General features: G+C 56.9%; 3 protein-coding genes across 23 annotated transcripts in view; 2 read left to right on the forward strand and 1 right to left on the reverse strand.

Moving 5' to 3' along the window:
• Positions 1 to 17,646, forward strand: part of Gnal (G protein subunit alpha L) — a 110,546-nt gene extending 92,900 nt beyond the window's left edge. For all 3 annotated transcript variants that reach the window (XM_087194970.1, XM_004853254.4, XM_087194973.1), the window contains 7 exons: positions 7,486 to 7,540; positions 8,479 to 8,552; positions 9,597 to 9,655; positions 9,948 to 10,068; positions 11,558 to 11,688; positions 12,415 to 12,482; positions 15,379 to 17,646. In XM_087194970.1, coding sequence (XP_087051096.1) covers positions 7,486 to 7,540; positions 8,479 to 8,552; positions 9,597 to 9,655; positions 9,948 to 10,068; positions 11,558 to 11,688; positions 12,415 to 12,482; positions 15,379 to 15,525 — 655 coding nt within the window. In that variant the 3' untranslated portion in view covers positions 15,526 to 17,646. The remainder of the gene's footprint in view (positions 1 to 7,485; positions 7,541 to 8,478; positions 8,553 to 9,596; positions 9,656 to 9,947; positions 10,069 to 11,557; positions 11,689 to 12,414; positions 12,483 to 15,378) is intronic.
• Positions 28 to 1,782, forward strand: Chmp1b (charged multivesicular body protein 1B). Its single transcript, XM_004853253.4, has one exon. The coding sequence runs from the start codon at positions 152 to 154 to the stop codon at positions 749 to 751; it is 600 nt and encodes a 199-aa protein (XP_004853310.1). The 5' UTR covers positions 28 to 151; the 3' UTR covers positions 752 to 1,782.
• Positions 17,647 to 17,661: 15 nt separating the features above from the next.
• The window catches only part of Mppe1 (metallophosphoesterase 1), a 15,434-nt gene continuing 12,334 nt past the window's right edge, over positions 17,662 to 20,761 (reverse strand). For 12 of the 19 annotated variants that reach the window (XM_004853252.4, XM_004853249.4, XM_013075265.3 and 9 more), the window contains 5 exons: positions 20,069 to 20,177; positions 19,923 to 19,988; positions 19,730 to 19,852; positions 18,885 to 19,025; positions 17,662 to 18,392 (listed from right to left, as the gene is read on the reverse strand). In XM_004853252.4, coding sequence (XP_004853309.1) covers positions 18,210 to 18,392; positions 18,885 to 19,025; positions 19,730 to 19,852; positions 19,923 to 19,988; positions 20,069 to 20,177 — 622 coding nt within the window. In that variant the 3' untranslated portion in view covers positions 17,662 to 18,209. Of the gene's footprint in view, positions 18,853 to 18,884; positions 19,026 to 19,628; positions 19,853 to 19,922; positions 19,989 to 20,068; positions 20,178 to 20,761 lie in introns of all 19 variants that reach the window. The other 7 variants (XR_015444895.1, XR_015444894.1, XM_087195011.1 and 4 more) reach the window with 5 other exon arrangements.

The following is a 20,761-nucleotide window of genomic DNA, read 5'->3' on the forward strand; positions in this document are numbered from 1 at the left end:
CCGGTTCTGACGTCACCCTCTGCGCCGCTAGCCGCGGAAGCAGGAAGTGGGACCACAACAAAGGAGCGGCGGCCGGGAACGGACCTACCTGGCCTCGTCTCCTCGCCGCTAGCCCCCAGGCCCGGCCGCCGACTCCCCCAGCCGTCCGACCATGTCCACCATGGAGAAACACCTGTTCAACCTGAAGTTCGCGGCCAAAGAACTGAGCAGGAGTGCCAAAAAATGCGACAAGGAGGAAAAGGCCGAAAAGGCCAAAATTAAAAAGGCCATTCAGAAGGGCAACATGGAAGTGGCGAGGATACACGCCGAGAACGCCATCCGCCAGAAGAACCAGGGCGTGAACTTCCTGAGAATGAGCGCGCGCGTCGATGCGGTGGCCGCCCGAGTGCAGACGGCGGTGACCATGGGCAAGGTGACCAAGTCCATGGCCGGCGTGGTCAAGTCGATGGACGCGACGCTGAAGACCATGAACCTGGAGAAGATCTCCGCCCTGATGGACAAGTTCGAGCACCAGTTCGAGACGCTGGACGTCCAGACGCAGCAGATGGAAGACACGATGAGCAGCACGACCACGCTGACCACTCCCCAGAACCAGGTGGACCTGCTGCTCCAGGAGATGGCCGACGAGGCGGGCCTCGACCTCAACATGGAGCTGCCGCAGGGCCAGACCGGCTCCGTGGGCACCAGCGTGGCCTCGGCCGAGCAGGACGAGCTGTCCCAGAGACTGGCCCGCCTGCGGGACCAGGTGTGAGGCGGGCCGCGCCCAGCGCCCAGGTGTGCCGCGCAAATGCTCTCTGAGAAGATACGCGCCTTGGAATGTGCCGCCCTGGAATGTGCCGGAAGCTGAGACGCCCTTCCGACTGCCTTTGGGTTTACAGCATTGAGAATTCCAGTCTTTCTTCGCCCTTAACTGGATCTTCAAGTTCTGTATCGCTTGTGATGATTTGTATTTTTATACATGCCTTTTAACAGGACTCGTTGAATTGGTGTATATGGATCTTGAGAATTCGATCTGAATTGTAGCTCCCACATACTCAGTTTCGCATTTAAAATTATCAGAGTGAAGGGGTTTTGTTTTAGTGTGATTGGTGATACATGGATGACAGGTGGTACATAAAAATTGAAGAAGAGGGGCCGGGGATTTAGCTCAGTGGTTCCGCAGCCTGCCTTGAAAGCACAAGGTTCTGAGTTCGATCTCCGGTACCAAAAAAAAAAAAAATTGAAGAGAACTGGCTATTTAGCTTGGTTTCCTGCTGTAAACACTTCCTGCGGCTTACTCAGTGGACGGTGGTGTCTCTGTATAGCCTTTATTTTCCTTTGTTTTTCTTTGTGTTTGCCATCAAAACAACTGCAATTAAACTGCTGATTCGTTCTCCTTTTACTACAATTACCTTAGGAAATTTTTCACTAATACTCACTGTTTACGTTCTGTAAGTTTTTCATGTGATGAGAGTTTGTGTACCTGAAAAAAAAGCCACGTAACTTCATTTATTACCAGGAAAAATTAAATGTGTTCACTTATATTTTCTATTTACTAAGTAGAGTTTTTAAAAAGTCTTAGAAGGTTTAACATTGGGCAATTTCTAGCTATTTTCCTATGTCAACACTTTTAAGTAGGCTCCTTATAGTGTGTTAATTAGCATGGCATTCGTATTACACACCTAACATTGCCAAAGAATTGTTGATTGTTTTGGGGAAACCCCGGGACAGTGTGTTTATGGGTTTTGTTTTGATTTTACCAACCAAAAACAAATAAAATTAGAACTGCATTTTAAGTTCTAATTATTTGCATTTATTGTTTTGTCTTCAACAACGCTTTAGAAATTTCAAAAATACAAGTTGGAATGTTTTTCTTAGCCATGCAAATCCTGTAACTTGAATCTGCATCCAGCCAGCTTGAAGCCAGGAGGAAGGAGAGTTGGGATTGGAGGGAAAGACAGCCCAGGCGCAGCTGTACTGCATCTGTACCCCCTACCCCCATGGCTGTGCGTGTCTCTGGATGCTGACGTCAAGCTGTAGCCACCACTTTCCTCATGGCCACAAAACATGGAGAGCAGCAGTTTGCTTTTTGCTTGGCAAGTACTTAAGCTTAGTATGTACTTACAGCTTTCTTAGTCTCGTTCCTTGACTGGCAGATTTCTCAGAGAATTCCAGTGTTTGAGAAAGTAATCCGATCCCTTCCAAGTTCTTTGAAAGTTTCATATCCATGTGTTCATCATTATAACTTGTTTTCCAGTGTGAATGAGTGAAGGGAAGAACTAGCAGGTGTAGGCAGCTGAGCACTGCCCAGCATCTCTGGAGGGCCCTGTGGCAGGCAGCCACATGTGCAGAGACAGCTGTGTGGGTGCAACCCTGTGTCTTAGGCCTCTTGGATTGGAAAACTTCATCACAACCAGCAAAATAGCTTAGCGGCAACTCCTTTGATAATTGAAGACCCTTTTATAATGCAAATATTCCCATCAGAATCTATTTTGCGAGATGAAACAATGCTTGTATATGCTTGAACTTTCTTAAAATATGTTCATTTCAATACTATATGAATGTACATTTTTATGAATCAAATGTTTTCAAAAGCACTACAGGCCCATGGATTATTTCCTTCTTTTTGGACTTGATGCATTGTTGAAATGAAAATTACAGAAATGTATTAAATAAATCAATTTAAGCTGCATGTTACTGCAAATTAGTACAGATCCCATTTAATGTGTTTAAGGACCAGCACTGTAGTTTAGGGGGAGAGGACATGCTTAGCATTCATAAGGCCCTGGATTTGATCTCAACACTCCCCCCCAAAAAAGCTGATTAAAAAGCTCTTTAAGAAAGGAGGTATCACAGATTTGATTTTGAAAGCATGCTGTTTTCCCACACATGTTCTCAATCTTAGCACCAGAATTCTTGTTTAACTAGCATAGCATTTTCCACATGTCCCTAAGAGCCTTGCCTGTTGCTCCGTTACCATAGTTATTTCTCCATGGCAATAAGATTCATCTTCTGTTGAAACTTCCCTAGACCAGAGACAGATCTAAGGTATGGAAGGATCCAACCCAAATGTACCAGGGCAATGGGTAATCATGCAACTACTGGTACCACTTGCAGTCCTCTTATTTTTCTACCTTCAAATGCAGCGTCTAACCTGGGTTTAGAATTAATGGCAAGAGAACAGACTGGACTGACACACAAACTCATGTCCTCTGCTTATAGTTTGGTGCAAACACCCAGATGCACACTGTCGGAGAACTCTAAATCTGTCCTGAAGTGGTGCGGGCCTCGGTGCATGCGGCCCTGGAGAGGACGCCACTGCTGAGGCTGCTGACTCATTTGGAAGAGTCAGAAATGAGCACCGTGGGCTGGGAACTGGCTCAGGGCAGAGCGCTTGCCTAGCACGTGGGCCCTAGGTTCCAACCCAGCAGTGCAAACAAAAGTAAGCACCTGTCTGCCACCTTACTAAGCCGAGGTAGAGCCAAGGTCTGTGAGCCGGACCCCTGCTGCTGCAGCTCACAGCGCCCCCTGGAGCCTTTGCTCAGCCACAATCCCGTGCTTCAGGCCTCCACACCAGGAGCGCAAAGCTATGGGCCAGGGACCTTAAACGCACCAGGGAACAGGCCTCTGCAGTTGTGTTTTTAATTAATTGCTGCGAATTAGTAAAAAGCCTGCATGGTTTTCCCAGTTTCATTTTCTGCAGCTGCTCCTCAGGGAAGCCAGGCAAGTGTGTGACAGTCTGCATCCCAGGCCTGGGCTGGCAGCTGGCAGCATCCCCGGTACCTCGGGCCTCACTGGTGCTGCGAGGCGGAGCTGTCCCCACGCTCCGCCCTTACCCTTGCTCCCTCTGCATTTGTCCAAGTCCCCGCCCCTCAGGATTTGTGCACCGCCTTTCTTCCCTGAACAGTATCAAGCTGAGAAGCCCTCAAAGGTTGGACATAGTGAAAGGCAGAACCCAGAACAGACCAGGCAGCAGCTCTGTGAAGCTTCTTCCTAGAGGTTTAAAAAAAACCTTACTGCTGCTCTTAAATGTCTTTTGGTCCAGTGAAGTAGCTAGGATGTGGACATGAAAATGGACATGGTGTAAAAATATCAAGATGAACACTGAAGATCAGTTCAAGCTGGTGTGGTGGCACAAACCTGTAGTCCCAGTTACTCAGGAGGCTGGGGCGGGGCCATCCCAAGTTTAGGGCCAGCTTGGGCAACTGTCCAAAACCCAGTCCAAATGGAAGAAAGGGAAACGGCTATTAGTGCAGTTTACGTGCTTTATGTTTCGCACCTCAACTTTTAAGAAGGGCACGGACCACAATAAAAGGCAGTATACCATGCCACTCGACCCCATAAATACCAGGAGAAAGGGATCCTTGTGTCTATAGCAATTAGAATTGGCATCTCGGAGCAGGTAATCTCAGGTTTCTGGGGAAAAGTCGGTCTCGAGGGTGAGAAGCCTGGATCGCAGGTGTGCAGTTGCCTACGGGAAGTGGAGGACATGGACTCCTGGGAACAGCGGCCCAGGTGGCGAGGGGAGCACAGTGCCGCTTGCTGTTCCCAGGGCCCTTGGCCCTCAGGAGACAGCCGCACACCAGGCACAGCGGTGCGCAGAGGCCCCGTGCTATGGGGCTGGGCTGGCCCTGGGGCAGCACTGAGGAGCTTTGCTACCATGTGGCTGCAGCTTTCCCCGGGGTATCTTAATACCCTGTCAGGAAGAATCCTGAGCTAAACGTCAGGAACACAGAATGGCTTTTGACTTTGCCTTGATAGTTTCAACTTACTATATTTTTTCACAAAACAATTTAAAGTGCAATTTAATTGCACTTAGTTGGTGCTTTTTCTCAGATCCAGTATTCTAATGATAAAAGCAGTGGTGGAGCCATGTTTGTCTTTTCCTGACTGTCCCTGTCCTGATTCATGTCCTGTAGCCACAAGAATTCTGTGACTCTGCGTTGTTTCAGTGAGAAAGCAGACCACAGATGGGATATAAACAGTGACGATTTGGTGTTGTTACTTTATTTTTGTGGGGCTTTTTGGGAGTGTTTGTGTGTTGTTGTTGTTGTTGTTGTTTGCGCTTTGCCAACATCAGAGGGATCTAACTGATGAGATAAAAACATTTCTGCAAATGAGAATCTCCTCAGTGTAGCCAGAAACAATGGGGGAAATTACTCTGCTTCCCTCTAGTGTGCATGCTCCAGCAACTGTCCCCAGGTCTGACTGCTGTCATTATGCACATGTGGGTCGTTCCCAGTGAGTGTTCACAAGGGACCTTCCTAGATTTCCCTCAATGTTCTACTTAGCTCGCCATGGCCTACGAGAGAGATAGTTGCAGCCCTTTCAGCTGCAGTCACGCTAGAATTCCCTGTGTGATTCCAAGCCCTTGTGAAACCCATCTTTGTGGATGCAGTCTTCGAGGAAGTGTTTTTTGTTTTGTTTTTCAGTACGAGGCATGGAACTCAGGACCTTGTGCTTGCCAGGCAGGCGGGGCACCACTGAGCTAAGTCCCCGGCCCTTGAGGAAGTAGAAGTACAGCTTGCTCAGGCGTCGCCCAGCACCGGGGCTAGAAGGAACTTTGGAAACCCACCTGGAGGCGAGGGTGGGAAGAGGCCACTTCTCCCCCTGTGCCCTGTGGCCGGCATCTCGGATCCACCCCGAGGCTCCCACTGCTTCCTTTGGAAGGCAGCCTCTAATCACACCCTCGAGAGCCGCAGGGCGCTTCTCATGACCCGCAGTTCACTGGCTCCGCTTAGCTGCTTCTTAGCCTGTGCATGCATCCGTCCACCCAGTGAGCCTCCTGTTCAAGTTGGCTGCTTCCTAAACTCTAACTAGAGCCACGGGCTCCAGATTTCATCTTCAGTTCCTTGCAGCCACTCCTGCCCAGAGCTGATCAGGTTCTGTGTCCACATAGCTGAGCACTGAGGGGCCCCGCCAGGGGACAGTGAGTCTGAGTCAGGTCATCGGGAGCATGCAGCACGTGGGGGAAGCAGCGCTCTCACCGAGTGTACGGCTGGGTCCAAACTTCTTCCTCCACTGCACCCCAGGCCCAGGGACAGTCAGGAGCTCACGTGGCCTCCCTGGTGTCCTCCACTCCCCCATGTTCAAGGCCACCAACCCCTAAGCCAAGACTGCACTGTCCAGTTCAAACCAGGCCTCGGGGCAGGGACCCTCTCCTTCCAGCCTCCGGGCTGCCATAGCAGCTGCCAGGGTTGACTGTGCTTGTTTAAAGAGGCTGCAGCAGGTCAGGGCCATTTGGCGTTTCGATGGCCTGTCACCTGAGCCAAACGCTGCAGGCTCCCTGACTCCTTCGGTGGACTCCAGGCCAGGGTGGCTCCAGATCCCTCTGCAGAGCCGGCCTCCCCAGCATCCTACCAAGGGACCTCCCCGCTGTCGGTGGGGTCGCAGGGCCACTCTCGCCCCTCTGCCAGGCACCCCCACCCCTTGCTCAGCCTGTGCACCCCTCACCTGTGACCGCCCTGGTGCCAGCTTCATGCCGAGGTGCAGGGCGCATGCTGCCGCACGGTCACCAGTGTGCCAGGCTCAGCCTGGGCCTAGGACCTCGTGAGCGTCTTGGAAGGAAGGCGCTGAGGTGGCCAGGGGAGGCCAGCGGTCCTTCTGTGGCTTTAGCCACACAGGTCATTAAACGGCCCCGTTGTGACACTGGCTTGGAGACCACAGTTGCTTGAGTGCACGATGGTCCAGGGACGGGGCCACATTCTCAGGGACAGGCAGCAGGCGACGGGCAGGGCTGGGCCCTGAGTCTGCTCACCTCCGCTCTCCAGGCCCAGTGGCTCTGCTCACCGGTCTCCTTGGGCCTTGACCCCCTCGGCCCTTGCTCATCCCATGGGCTGGGTGCTGGGGACACGGAGCCACCAGGACAGGCCACCCTCTGGGTCTCATGTTCTAGAGAACAGCACCAGGCCCGAGGCCACCGGGCAGATGTCCATGCCACCCCTGGGCCCTGCCACCCTGCCTCAGCCGATCCTCCCTGTGCCGGCAGGGAGGCCAAGCTGCTGGGGCAGACACACTCCGTCCTCCCCCACACTCGCGCTGCACACACCACCAAGCACGCGTGACCTCTGGCTCGCTCTGGGGACTCCGTCCCCTACAGGAACACCTGCCACCTTGCATCCCTTCCCTTTTCTCAAGTCTTCATCAGCCCATAATGCTCGCTCTCCTCGTGGGGAGTCGGTGCGTGGTCGCAGCACATCCCTGTGCTTCTTGCCTCCTCTTACCCCCTCTCTGTCCCCTGTCACCTTCCCCTTCCTACTTATGTCACCGTGCTCTATGCCAGCCGAGGAGGGGCCCGGTGTCCACCTGACTGAGGACCCTGGCCCCGCAGGACTGGGAGGAGGTGGAGAAGGACAGGCCTGAGTGCTGTGCCCGAGCGCTGTGGCTGGGAGGAAGGCAAAGCTGCTCCTGTGCTTGCTGTGCCTCGATGGTGTCCTATTTGTGCGGCCCCAGCCTGGGGACAGTGCCCCGAGAACCTCTGACCCCTGGCCATGCTCTGTCTTGCAGCTTCCTGGAGAGAATCGACAGTGTGAGCCTGGTGGACTACACGCCCACGGACCAGGTACAGGAGCCCGACCTGCCCTCCTCCGGGACCCCTGCGGTCGCTTCTGAATAAATTAAGGGGAACTTCCCAAACACCCCCACCTTGCGCCGCATGCTGCCTGCGTGTGTCGGGGTCCCCAGACCTGCCAGTGTGGGGAGAGCTCCACGCAGACCTGGACAGTGCCGCTCCCATGGCCCCGAGCCGCAGACCCCTCTCAGGCCGCTCCTCTTGCTGGGCCCGACACACCAGGCTGCGCCCAGAGTGGCCCTGGACTGAGCTGGAACAGAGCAACCTTCTTTGTGTTGGGGACAGAGCTGGGGTGACCCAAGCAGCATAGGAGGCTCCATCTCCCCTCAGACCCTGGGCCTGGGACCCCGGCCCTCCCCTGAGTCCCACATGGCTGGAAAGCAGTCTGGGGTCCTGGTCCTGCTCACCCTTGGTCCCTGGTCCTGCGCACCCTTTAGGCTGCGTCCTAAACTCGCCTGGATGCGCAGACACGGGGCTGCCTCAGGTCCCCAGGGTCAGGGCGCAGACTCCCAGTGCATCTGGGTAAGAAAGAACCTGGCGCCCGCCCTGCGTGCTGGGTGTGAGCTCTGGCCCTTGGGCTCCTTGGCCCCTTAGGACTACCTGGTCTGGCTGGGCTGTGGGGGAGGGAGCCCCATCACAGGGCCCCTTCCTCTGCCCTGAGCGTGTGGGGGCGGCGGCTGGAGTGGGGCTGCGGGGAGCTTCTCCCCTCGCTGTGGCCCACGGCAGGCAGCAGGATGAGCTCAAAGCTTTCTTAGTAGAAAGTCTTATGGGAAATAAAGGCACAGACATCGGGTCTTTTAGGACTGGCGCAATACATGACTCATGGGGTTTTCCTTGGGGTCGAGGCCCAGGGCGATCCCCTGAGTTCTCTGCCCCTCTGGATTGCGGATCTGGTCCCGCTCACCCGGCCACCCGGCCTCTCCCCTCAGGACCTGCTGAGGTGCAGGGTGCTGACCTCAGGGATCTTCGAGACTCGGTTCCAGGTGGACAAAGTGAATTTCCAGTGAGTGTGCCCGGCGGGGCTCCCCGGGGTCGGCATCACTGTGGCCACTTCCTTCGGGGCAAATGAGATGAGGCCTGAAGGGAACCATGCTCCAGCTGGCCAGGAGCGGGAGCCTGAGGACGAGGCAGCAGGCTGCAGCCCTCTGGGGCTCCCCGCTGCCCCTCCCAGACCCCAGCAGCTTGTCTTGCTTTCCTCCTGGTGAGGAGAAGTCCATTCTCCCTGCGCAGAGCCTCTGGCACGCAGGCTTGTCCACTCCCAGCCCCCACACCAGCCTTCACGGCCCCCCAGCCACCTAGGGCTCAGCCGGCCAGATGTTGAGTCTCCCTGAGCACCACCCGCACCCTGCTGTCCCTCTGGGTTCCTCGCCAGCCCTGTACCACTGACCCAGGCCATCCACCTGCTCTCCCCTCCACCTGCTGCCCACCCCTTGCAGTTGGACAGTGTTGGCATCTTCCAAGTTCACTGGCCACAGGACATTTGCACATCCCATCCTCAGGGCCCTGGATGCTGCTGGGGCTGAGCAGACCCCACTGTGTGCTCTGACCCCGTCCCAGTGGCATCCACTCCCAGGTGTCCTGAGGACCTAGCATGACACTGCCATCAGGATGTGCAGCCCCTGGACCCGGCAGCTTCCACTCTGTCCTGGCGAGGGGTCCACCTACAGCAGGGACCTTTGTGTCCTTTGTGCCTGCACCACCGAGCACCACCAAGCCCGCAGGTCCCCCAGGGAGACAGTTAAGGTGCCACCCCGGCCCTGGTGTGGTCTGTGGTGCTCACAGGCCTGGCTTTAGGGAAGGGCACAGTCTGGGAGCCCAGGGCCTATGACAGCTGGGAGGACCTGATGGGGCTGGGGCACAGCAGAGCAGAGGGCCCGAGCGAGAGCGGGGAGGACTCAGAGCTCGGCTGGTGCTGGGGACACAGCCACCCTGGCTCCGGGGCGGTGAGAGCCTGGCCCTCCCTGGTGGGGACGTGGTGCACAGCCGAGAGCAAGGGGAAGCAGACAGGGCCGCTCCAAGCCCCGCTGACACCCGCTCTCCTCCACAGCATGTTCGACGTCGGCGGCCAGCGCGACGAGCGGAGGAAGTGGATCCAGTGCTTTAACGGTGACGCCCTGCTCCCGGGAGGGGGTGGCCTTAAGCTGAGACCCAGCAGTGCGCACGGGGGGCGAGGCACCTCAGGGTTGCTGTGCTGCTTCCCCAAGTGTGAATCACACTGACAGAGTCTAAGGTCCCTTGGCCTCTGTCTCTCGGGCGAGCCCTCCCGGCCCACGGAGCGCCCCTCGACACAGCGCACCTTCGCCTCCGCTCACAACCCCTGGCGACAGCCCAGTCGGTGAGGGTGTGGGGCACGATGCCATCCCGCTCACCCCCTGCCCCTGCTCTCTTCCCCTCAAAGATGTCACCGCTATCATCTACGTGGCGGCCTGCAGCAGCTACAACATGGTCATCCGGGAAGACAACAACACCAACCGGCTGAGAGAGTCCCTGGACCTTTTTGAGAGCATCTGGAACAACAGGTGATGAGGGCAGGCGGCCGGCAGCCGGAGGAAGGTCTCCCTCTGTTAGGCAGCAGCTGGCTGCAGCGGCCCACGGCTGTAATCCCAGCCGCTCCTGAGGCTGAGGCAGGAGGATTGCAAGTCTGAGCCCAGGATGGGCAACTTGGTGAGATCCTGGCTCGAAATTTTTTTTAAAAGTTAAAAGGGCTGGAGATGTAGCTCAGTCGTAGGGCACCCTGGGTTCAAACCCCAGTACCACAAAAAATATATATATTCATGTGTATATATATTCATATACACACCCTCAAAAGGCTGCAGATCTGTTTATTAGCAGTGCTCCCTTTCATGCTTATTCTCCGAGTAGCACATCCTTTCCATGCTGATAAACCCCAGGCCATAGGGAAGTATCTGTTTCACTCTGTGTAAAGTATAGTTACACTTAAAATGGGGAGTGTTCTTTGATTACACTCTGATGATGCTTTTTCAAGAAAATTTAAATTGTTTTGAAAGCCTGAGATTGTGTCCAGGTTCAAAGCTGGTTTCGTTTGGTTTTTGACATTTAGAACATTTGCTGACAGCCGCCTGGTCTCTGGGATCACCGAGCCTGACACAGCCTCGTGGCAGGGACCAGAGGCCATCAGTGAGGAAGGCCCGGCCCAGGCCTCTTTCCTCAAGGAGACCAGAGTCCGTGAGAAATGCCCCCAAGGAGAGCAGGAAACTAGCTGAGTTTGGGGAGCTTGGCTGCAGGAGACGTGGTCCCCAGCACTGCTCAGCAGCGCCCCTCGCTGTGGTGTAGGACAGTTGGTGGGGAAGAAGGAGCAGGCCAACCAAAGAATGCTTTCAAGTCGTTTTATAAATTACAGACCACAACCACAAGAGAAAGGACCTGCCCTGTGATGCAGGTCACAGACTCCGCGCCGGGGTGCTGGAGGGGCCTGGGCTCCGTCCCACACACACCGGAGAAAGAGGAAAGAGCCCTGGCACACAGCCTGAGAGTGTGGCCTCCGGGCGGCTGTCACGATGACGCTTGATTGTTCCCCCTGTATCTGGGTCTTGGGGTGGCACTGCGCCTGCACCCAGGGCCGCGTGTCAGGGTCGTGCTCCACCGCAGAGCTGCGTCCCCAGCCTTTTTCAAGTTTGCTTTTGAGATGGAATCTCACTAAACTTCCCAGGCTGGCCTCGAACTTTTGAGCATCCTGCTTCAGCTTCCTGAGTGCCTGGTGCTTCAGGCATGCACCACCATGCCCGGCTATAAATTATAATCTCAATTTAATTATTTCAAGGTTAATTAATCTGAACTAAAGATGATAGAAGATAATCTTTTTGCCGAGATTATGTATTTGACAACTAGAGGAAACAGTGCCACTCTCTCCACTTGGGGAGTGGGTTTAAGGCATTTTTACTGCCCCCACGGACCAGTGCTGAGCCCTGGGAAGTGAAGGGTCCCCGGGCCCTGCTCAGCTGAACTCGGTGCACCCCGGATGTGAAATGTTGTCTGTTGCCCTTCCAGGTGGCTGCGGACCATCTCCATCATCTTGTTCCTGAACAAACAGGACATGCTGGCCGAAAAAGTCTTGGCGGGGAAATCAAAGATTGAAGACTATTTCCCCGAGTATGCAAATTACACCGTTCCCGAAGACGGTGAGCCCCAACCCAGGCCGACCCAAGGGCACCCCGTAATTAGGTCAGTCTCTCCCCAGCGCCTCGACGGCTGGAGCCCAGGAGGGCCCCATGCAGCCAGGCCAGCGGGGTTGCAGGGAGACGTGGATTTTGTCCAGACAGAACGAGGTTCCTCGGGGCAGCACCAAGTCCACCTGGAGTCACCTGTGTTTCACATAGGCCTGGCACACGGCCCAGAGGCGTCCCGGCTGGGCCTCTGCGCTCACTCGGGGGTGGGCTTTCCAGGCGGGGCTCCAAGCTGCTGACACTGGAGCTGGCGGATGGAGGCCGCCCCGTGTGGCAGAGCGAGCACCTCACCACCCACCTGCAGGGCCTCGCCCGACGCCCCTCGTGCCTGTGGCAGCGGGCGCCTCCCCCCGCCCTCGGGTAGCCCTGGGTGCTGGTGTCTTGTCCCCCTGGGGCCAGGTGGCAGAGGCAGCACGGGGTCCCGGCCCACGTGGACGGAGCCCACGAGGCTGGGCGGTGTGGTGCGGACTGCAGGGCCCTGGTCCCGGGTCAGGTGACTGCTCGGCTTTCCAGAACCTTCCGTGAGCCTCTTTCTGCAGGGGACCCGCCCCCGCCTGCCTGGCGTCTGTCAGAGGGGAGCCGGAGCAGGCCAGAGCCCACGGGGCTGTGAGGAGCTCTGTTTCCATGCGGTCACACTGCGGCTTCACACCACTGACAGGAAACTCTTTTTAATTTCCACAGCAACACCAGACGCAGGTGAAGACCCCAAGGTTACAAGAGCCAAGTTCTTCATCCGGGACCTGTTTTTGGTGAGCGATTTTACCTTTTGTTCTGCCACCTCAGTGTTGTTATGGAACTCACAGATGACTCAGCCTTTCCCAGTCTCCTTGAATCTTCGGCACAACTGTGAGCCTTGGTGTCGTGACCCGGGTTCAGGGTGGTTAGATCAGCCCCGGCCACAGAGCTTCTGCCGTGCTGCCCGCCCCCAGGACGGCGCCCACTCGAGCCTCATGTGTCCCAAGAATTGTCCAAGGGACAGAGGCAACCTGGGCAAAGTCAAGGCCCTGGCACTCACGCTTTGTGCCCGCTTCCTCCATCCAAAAGTTGCTGCAGGTAAAAGTTAATGGGAAAATGGAACTTCTCAAATTGAGACATTTTCCTTTTCTTCAATTCTTTTTTTTAAAGAATTTCTTTTTCTTTTGTTGGTACCGGGGATCGAACTCAGGACCTTGTGCTTGCAAGGCGGGCACCAGAACCACTGAGCTAAATCCCGGCCCTCTTCAATGGTTTAATTTAAGATAGCTGCAAACTTACATAAATCGTGAAGTAATTGTACTGACCATTCCCATGGCCTCACCAAAACTGACCAATTGGCATGATTTCCCCACATCTGCGTCATCCATCCGCGAATTTTCTTTTGCCTGACGATCTTACCCAGCGATGTGTAGCCGCTGGCTCTGACTCTGCCTTTGCTCAACACCGATGACCCTCATGGGTCCTCAGGGCCCTGACTCAGGTGCACTGGGCCTTCCACTCAACACGGGGGTCTGCGGCCACCGCCAGCCAGGGACGCCTGCTGGCCTTGGGTCACGGCCACCGCCCAGAGATGGCGAGGCGGCTGCAGCTCCTGCAGTGAAGGAGAGAGGCCCTCAGTCCAGTCCGGAGGAGAGTCCAGATGCGAGGTGGGTGGGTCAGGCCAGGCGTGCTGAGGACCCCCAGCTGCTTCTCTGGGCCCTCCCGAGCTGGTGCCCTGCCAGTGCCGTGGGGAAGGGCGTCGCTGGAAGTGGTCTCCGTGAGGCTCTTCATGCCCAGACTCAGGCCCTGCCCCGAGAGCACTGCGCTCTTGAGAACCAGTAGTGACCTGAGGTGCCGGTGCTGGGCAGATGGCGTGGCCTAGAGACACAGCTCTGGCCTCCCCAGAGCAGGGGCCTCCGGGCCTGGACAGACCCCGTCGCCCTGCCAGTGCCCACCCAGCCCCTGTGCTCTCGGCAGCTGGGAACTGCGGGCACGGGCGGGGCTGCCCAGCTCTGACTGTAGGATCTGCCTGGCAGGACTCGGGGTGCGCCCTGGAGAAGGTGGAACCCAGCTCAGGAGGAGACAGGCAGCCGTGGGGCTGAGGCTGGGGCTGGGGCTGGGGCTGGGGCTGGGGCTGGGGCTGGGGTGTGGTGCCGCTGTTGATCCTCAGTCCGGACAGGACCTCAGCTTGGGTGACGCGGGCCCCAGGGGAATGAAGGTCCCAAGCTGGAGAAGTGGGGCCGTCCTGAAGGAGGGAGAGGTGCGCTGGGCAGAGACGGGCAGCAGTTGCCCGGGTCCATCTCAGCCACCACGTGAGGAGGACCCAGCCGCCCGGGGCTGGGATGGTGCTCCTCCCCAGGCCCATTTCTGTCACCGGTGTGAGCACCCGTGCACATCAGGTGTCAGTCAGCCGACCGGGCGCGGGCGCGGAGCCTCTGCTGCAATCGTGCCCCAGGCAGGGACTGCCAGTGCTGCGATCATAGGGAGCGGCCTGAGCGTCTTCCAGTGGGCACCAGGGAAGCGTTTGGCATGCAGTGCAAGGAGTGGGTGGAAACAGGCTTTCTTCCCCAAGAAAAAGACAGTACCTGAGAAGCCTGACTGCGAACAGTGACCCGAGGAGGAGCGCCAGCCCCAGGGTCGCTGTCTCAGGACCCCTCTGTGGTCCGAGCAGCACCTGGAGACGGTGGCCAACAGGCTTGGGTGGGGCAAGGGGCCCAGCAATGCCATGGCACCCAAGGACAGCTCTGCAGGACCTCTCACAGCCTGGTGGCTGTCTCCCGTCCTCACGGGCCTTGTCCCTTTCCATCTGGACGGACACCCACACCACACGAGCACCCGCCCGGGACCTCATTCAGCCTTAACAGAGACAGTCACCCGATGGCCTGGGGCTGAGGGCAAGGCACAGGGCTCTGGGTGGGGACACAGTCCTCTGCACCCCAGTGGCTCCTATTCCCCATGCCTGTGTCTCTCAGAGGCCCTCACACACATGACGATGCTCAACCCCACATTTCCCAAACCTGCCAAGGACAGGGCCCTTTTCTGCAGACACCGGGGTATTCCCACTGGCTGGGGCAACACAGCAAGCGCTGAGGGCCACCCGTGTGATGTGCAGCACCACAGGGCCCCGTCACACACAGGTACTTAAATTAAGTGAGGGAAAGCCAAGTGAAAGAACCCAAGCCCTGGGTTCACCTGCTGGCAGCAGTGGCTACTGTGCCACTGACAGAGTGTAGACAGAGGACAGTCCCACCATGAAAGCAGGGTCTGTACCACTGTGCTGGCGTGGGCGCCCCCGGGAGCCAGGGCCGTGCTGTAGCCATGCCCACCGTCTCTGCAGCTCTGAGCCCATGGGCATAGGCAAGCTCCAGGCTGTCCAGGTGTGCACTGATCAGCTTTCCAGTCGCTGGGACACAACAGCAGACACCTGCAGCTTAAAGGAGAGGTTTACTTGGCTCCCAGCTTCAGGGGATTCAGTCCATGGCGGTCAGGAAGCAGGGCAGGGGACAGTGTCAGAGAGGAAGGGGCCAGACAGACCCCAAGGGCAACCCCCATACCCACCAGGCACACAGGAAGTGTGCTGTGCTGCCATGCGGGTGTCCTTCATGTGATGAAGCGGCAGTCTCGGGGTTAGGGTCCCAGCACCCCCATGCCTGGGAGCCATGTGGCTCACACAGACGCCCTCTGTTGCAGAGGATCAGCACGGCGACCGGTGACGGCAAGCACTACTGCTACCCCCACTTCACCTGTGCCGTGGACACGGAGAACATCCGCCGTGTCTTCAACGACTGTCGCGATATCATCCAGCGCATGCACCTCAAGCAGTATGAGCTTTTGTGAGGGAGCGCGCCCCGCCCACCTGGCCCAGTCCCCGAGGCGGGCGTCCCTCGGGACTGCGATCGTCTGCCCCGAGCCGTGGTAGGATGTAGTGTCTAGTGTCGCCTGGCTGCCATCTGTCCTGTCCTGACTGCACCCGTGCGTGACCACCAAGCCTCTGGCTACCTCTGTCCCCAGGTTTGGTTCTGTAGCTTTGTTTCCACTCAACACAGCTGTCCTGGCCCCTGCACCAGTCCCTGCTGTGCAGACCACCAGCTCTGGGGCGGCGCCGTGGTGAAGTCTCGCCTTTGGGACCCCTTTGACTCGCTGGTTGGTGACTGACTAACCAAGTCATCATGGAGAACTCGGTGGATAGGGGGAACATGTGGCCCTTTTTGGTTTTCCCATCACAAAGCCACAGGCTGACCAGTGACTGCCCCTCCTGTCACCACTGGCCAGGGCATAGCAACGGGCAGTGAGCATCCCTTTCTCCGGGAGCGTCTGAGTTGGGCAGAAAGCCGCCACATCCTCCACTGTAAAACATGTCCCCTGTCTGAAACAACTCTACACTTTCCCAATACTTGGCTGCGGTCTCCTCCCATATTCTTTTTGTTGTTGGTTTATGGCTGGTTTACTATATTGTACAGACCACAAAATGTAATCTTCTTTTATATCACTATTGAACAAAAATCCTCGTTGATTTTTGTGCCTTGATGGTAGCTATACCTGTGAGGAAATGTGTTCTCATTGTGCTGAAAGCTTTGTGTCGATATGACCGGCTGCTTGCTCCAAAAAGGGGAACGAATAGCTTTCATAGGCTGTGGGACTTTTTTTTTTTTGGTACCAGGGATCGAACTCGGGACCTTGTGCTTTCGAGGCAGGCAACAGCACCACTGAGCTAAACCCCCAGCCCCTGTGGGACATTTTTATCGGGCTGGTACTTTATAAAATACGTCTTCATCTTTTAAAAAATATACGTAACCGACACGTGTTAACCATCACCACATGGGCTGCAGCCCCTGCTTTGTCCTCTGAGCCTCCCTGCAGAATCCCAAGCTCCAACCCAGGGGGCTGGGGACCTTCTCCCCGGGCACTGACTGCCCTGGGTCGCTGTGCCGGGTACAGACCCCGTCAGCTCCCAGCAGGACAGACCAGCGGCCGTTCCATCAGAGCTGCACACACAGACTCCATCACGAGTACAAGTGGTCAGCGAGAAAGAGTCGGGCTGTCGCCCTTCATGATGGCCGAGGAAGAGGAGGAGGAGGAGGAGCAGGGCATCTCCATCTGTCTTTTCCAGAAGAAACCTTATGAAACCCTTTCTGTTTGTGTTGAAGGTACTGGGGTGGAACCCAGAGCCTCGTGCATGCCAGGCAAGTGCTCTACCCTGAGCCATGTCCCCAGCCCCACAAAACCCTTATGTGAAATACAAAGAGAAACATGGCTGTTTCTCACCCTGGGAGATTCGCAAATGCAGCCTCAAGAATCCCAGACTGAGGCCGGCTGCGTGGGCCTAGGTGGACGGGCACCTCCTTGGTCTGAGGGCACCTGTGAAGCCACCCTGCGTTAAGGCTTCACTGACGGACCCAGAGAGGCAGCGCCCGGATCACACCCTTAGTTCTCCTCCTAGTTGTTCCTGTTTCACAGCTTACTCCGTAAGTCCGCACTTCCTAGTCCTCTCTGAGCTGGCCCAGGTTTAAAATCACCTCCAGGAAGGGCAGCCACCTGATCCTGCCCATCCCCTGGCCGCAGCTGGACTCCTCCCATTTGGCCTGGGACAGGGAACGGAAGTGACTCCCACTTAGAACAGGAAGAAAACTAAAAATGCGCCTCCATCAAAAAAAGAAATGTTTAAAGATGCTGTCCGTCTTCATTATCGCCCATCAGTTCCTCCCTGACCAAAGGACCATTGCTGGGCTGGGTGCAACAGCAGCAGAGGTCTCAGCCCACTCGAGGCCCTGGGTTCGATCCCCTGCACTGCTGAAGATGAATAAATATAAGCTGGGTTGAAAATAAGAGCCAGGCCAGGCTGGGGATTTGGCTCAGTGGCGTTGCTGCCTGCTGCGCAGGAGCAAGGACCCGAGTTCGATCCCCAGCACCAAAAAAAAAAAAAAAAAAAGAGCCAGACCCATATAGGGGGAAAAACAATACAGCTTATCTGACTTTAAATTACTGCAACATTTATTTTTAAATATCCTAAGTCCATTCTTTCAAGTTCTGATCTTTGACGGCATGAGATTCGGAGCAACATCCCAGTCTCCCAGAGAAGAGAATTACATTTATCCAGAGCCCTGATCCCAGGAGTTTAGCACGGAGGCACAAAGCCGGAAGAGCAGTGTGTCCCTGCACGCCCGGCGCTCACCTCAAGAGCGCAACCCACGAGGCCGCCAGGCAGTGCCCAGGACTCGGCGAACCTGGGTCCGCGTGCGCTGGGTCCGTGCGCCTCCTGTGGGAGGCAGTGGGGAGCAGCTTCATGTCCTGTACAGACGCAGCCTGACTGCCGTGTATTTGATAATCACAAGAGAACAGACATGTGTAGAGTCCATGTTCCATTTCCATAGCATGAGAACAGCGCAGCCAACTGTCTCTGCAGTCTCGCCACAGCAATGCCAGGGTCTCTGGGATGCAGAGAGGGCCTGCACGTTGCTCCCCGCGGGCTCGGGAGCCAGTCTGGGCCTCCAGGTCCTGCGGGCAGCACAGCTGCCACCACCTCACCAGCTCCTGTGCCTCCTGAGCTCGTTCCAACCAGAAAGGAAGGGCGAGGCCAGCCGCTCCGTGTGAGCCAGGACAAGGACCACGAGGAGCCCCACCACCCCACAGTAGGTGGCCAGCACGGTGTCCTCCTGCGGGAGGAAGCACTTGGAGAGGGCGAAGTCCCGGGACGTCAGGCTGACCTGGGAGAGAGGGCGGATGCAGCAGTCTGACCCGGGCCCACAGGAGGGCACCAGCTTCAGAGGCCCTGCACCCACCACGCCCTGGCCCGGTGCCCCGACACACAGTGGGGGACAAGTGTCGAGCCAGCAAGGGTCAAGACCGAGGAGCCAGGGTGGCAGCCAATGTCTCCATCCCAGTTCAGTGGGAAGACCGAGGCTGCTCCCCTGCTGCAGAGACAGGCACCGCTGGGGCGCACGGCGCCAGCCGGGCCCAGGGCTGAACGGGCGCCACCACCAGCCCCAGCCAGGGCAAGCAGCGCGTCTGAAGGCGGTGACAGTGACGGCTCCCACTCCTCCACACAGCGCCAGGCTCGTGGGCCCCCACTCAGCGAGTGGCGGTCACTCCCCGTGGCTTTGGTGCATTCTCACGGACTGTGCGCGTGAACGGTTGATTGCTGTGTTGGCTTGAATAGTATGAAAGCTGTCGCATACAAATAAAGTCGCGTTAGTTACCATGACGAAGCTGGGGTTGTTCCTGTTCCTCCAGCTGAAGGACGGCACGCTGATCTCGGGGACCCCTGCGCCGTGCAGCACCTCACAGGCACTGTGTGTGTGGCCGCTCAACACCAGGCGAGGCTGCAGCCACCACAGCAGCTGGACACAAGGACACAGGGCGGTCGGCATGGGGCGGGGACATTAGAGGTGAGGACCAGGGACAAGGGCAGGCCTCACTGGCCAGGTCAGTTCTTCACGGAAATGGACCCTAATCATGCAGGACAGGCTCTTTTTCCCTCAAAGTCCTGTCATACTAGAATCTACTCTTCCCATCCCGGATTTTATATATCTCACATATAAATTGGTATGTTTTAAATATAAATTTAAATTCATTTTTATTATATATAAATGTTGTATATCATGTATATACTTCTTAAATCTGCGTTTTCAAAAAAGCACATTTTATTTCAGTCCCTAAAAATTAGACCCTAAGACCCATTTATACTTCCAAATCCATTTATGTCGATGGGCAGCATTTTTTCTTTTTCCCAGAACTGGGGATTGAACCCAGAGTCCACACCCTGAATGACATCCCCAGCCCTGTTTTGACTTTTTAGGGTCTCACTACGTTGTCCTGGCTGGGCTCTCACTTGGCATCCTCCTGCCTCAGCCTCCCTGAGTGCAGGGAGTACAGGAGTGCACCCCCATGCCAAGCTGGCGGGGAATTCTTGAATGCAAGAATGAGCTGAGCACATCACTCACTTGCGATTAGGAAAAGCAGATCTACTGAACAACAGAGGAACAAAGCCCGCCTGGCCCGACTGGTTACCGAGGGTCATCGGCTTGTGGCCGAGGGAGCACACCTTCTGCGAGGCCTCCCGGGACAGCGAGTCATATCTCTCCCTGAAGGGGACGCTCCTCTCTTCCGGGGGAGCCGCATCCGGCCCAGAGCAGTTGGCATCACTGGCGCGGTACAGCGGGTAATGCTGCGGGCCGACAGGGTCAGGGGGCCGGACGGGTGCCCCACCCGCGCCCCCACCCACGTGCCCCACTCACCTGCAGCAGGATGGGGGCCGACGGGGACAGCTGCTGCCCCGCTCCACAGGGCCCGGAGCCCGGCACCTGCACAGGAGCCAGCGTCACTGCAGGCCTGTTGCCCACAGCAAGGCGGGGCCGGGGCAGCGGGGCGTCCACAGCCCTACCTCTCGGGAGCAGTTCAGCCGGCGCGAGACCTGCAGGAGCTCAGCCTCAGCCTTGGCACAGATGTTACAGGCGTCGCCCTCCATGGCCACGCTGTTGACCATCACGAAGCTGGGGAGGCGGGGGTCAGGCTGGGGATGCCACGGCAAGATCCCAGCCCACCCTCCTCCGCCCAGAGCCCACACAGGGCTCTGGTCTGCTGGCCAGGGCTGGGGTCAGAGACAGAGGGGTCAGAGGCAGCCTGGGCACTGTAACCATGGGAGCAGTCTTTGCAAAGTGAGTAACTTTGACCAAATAAAAAGTCCTTTAAGCTGGGAGCAGGTCCAGCTACTGGGGGTGCTGAGGCAGGAGGATCACTTGAGCCAGGGAATTTGAGGCCAGCCTGTGCAACATAAATGAGACTCCATCTCAAAACAAGACCAACACCAAGAACAGAGCAGGCGGGGGAAATGCACCGCACCTGGGCAGTACAGACCAGATCCCAGGTGCAAGGAGCCCAGCCCAGTCAGACCAGAGGCTTTGGGTTGCTAAGAAACCCCCAGGGAGTGTGAGGTTTCCCGCCGAAGGACAGACAGCAGCCTTCAGCACACGGCCCTGGGCACCAGGTCAGACAGAACAGGTGGGGTGGACCGAATCACAGCAAGGGCTCGGGGTGCAGGTCAGGGTGCGGGGCTGGGGCGCTGGGCACCCAGCAT

This window comes from Heterocephalus glaber, unplaced genomic scaffold (assembly GCF_053883595.1).
Source record: "Heterocephalus glaber isolate CG9 unplaced genomic scaffold, H.glaber_assembly_v1.0 deba00000331, whole genome shotgun sequence".
NCBI lineage: Eukaryota > Metazoa > Chordata > Mammalia > Rodentia > Bathyergidae > Heterocephalus > Heterocephalus glaber.

Excerpts from the sequence above, each read along its gene's own strand:
- Chmp1b (XM_004853253.4), top strand. The coding sequence starts at position 152 with ATGTCCACCATGGAGAAACACCTGTTCAACCTGAAGTTCGCGGCCAAA.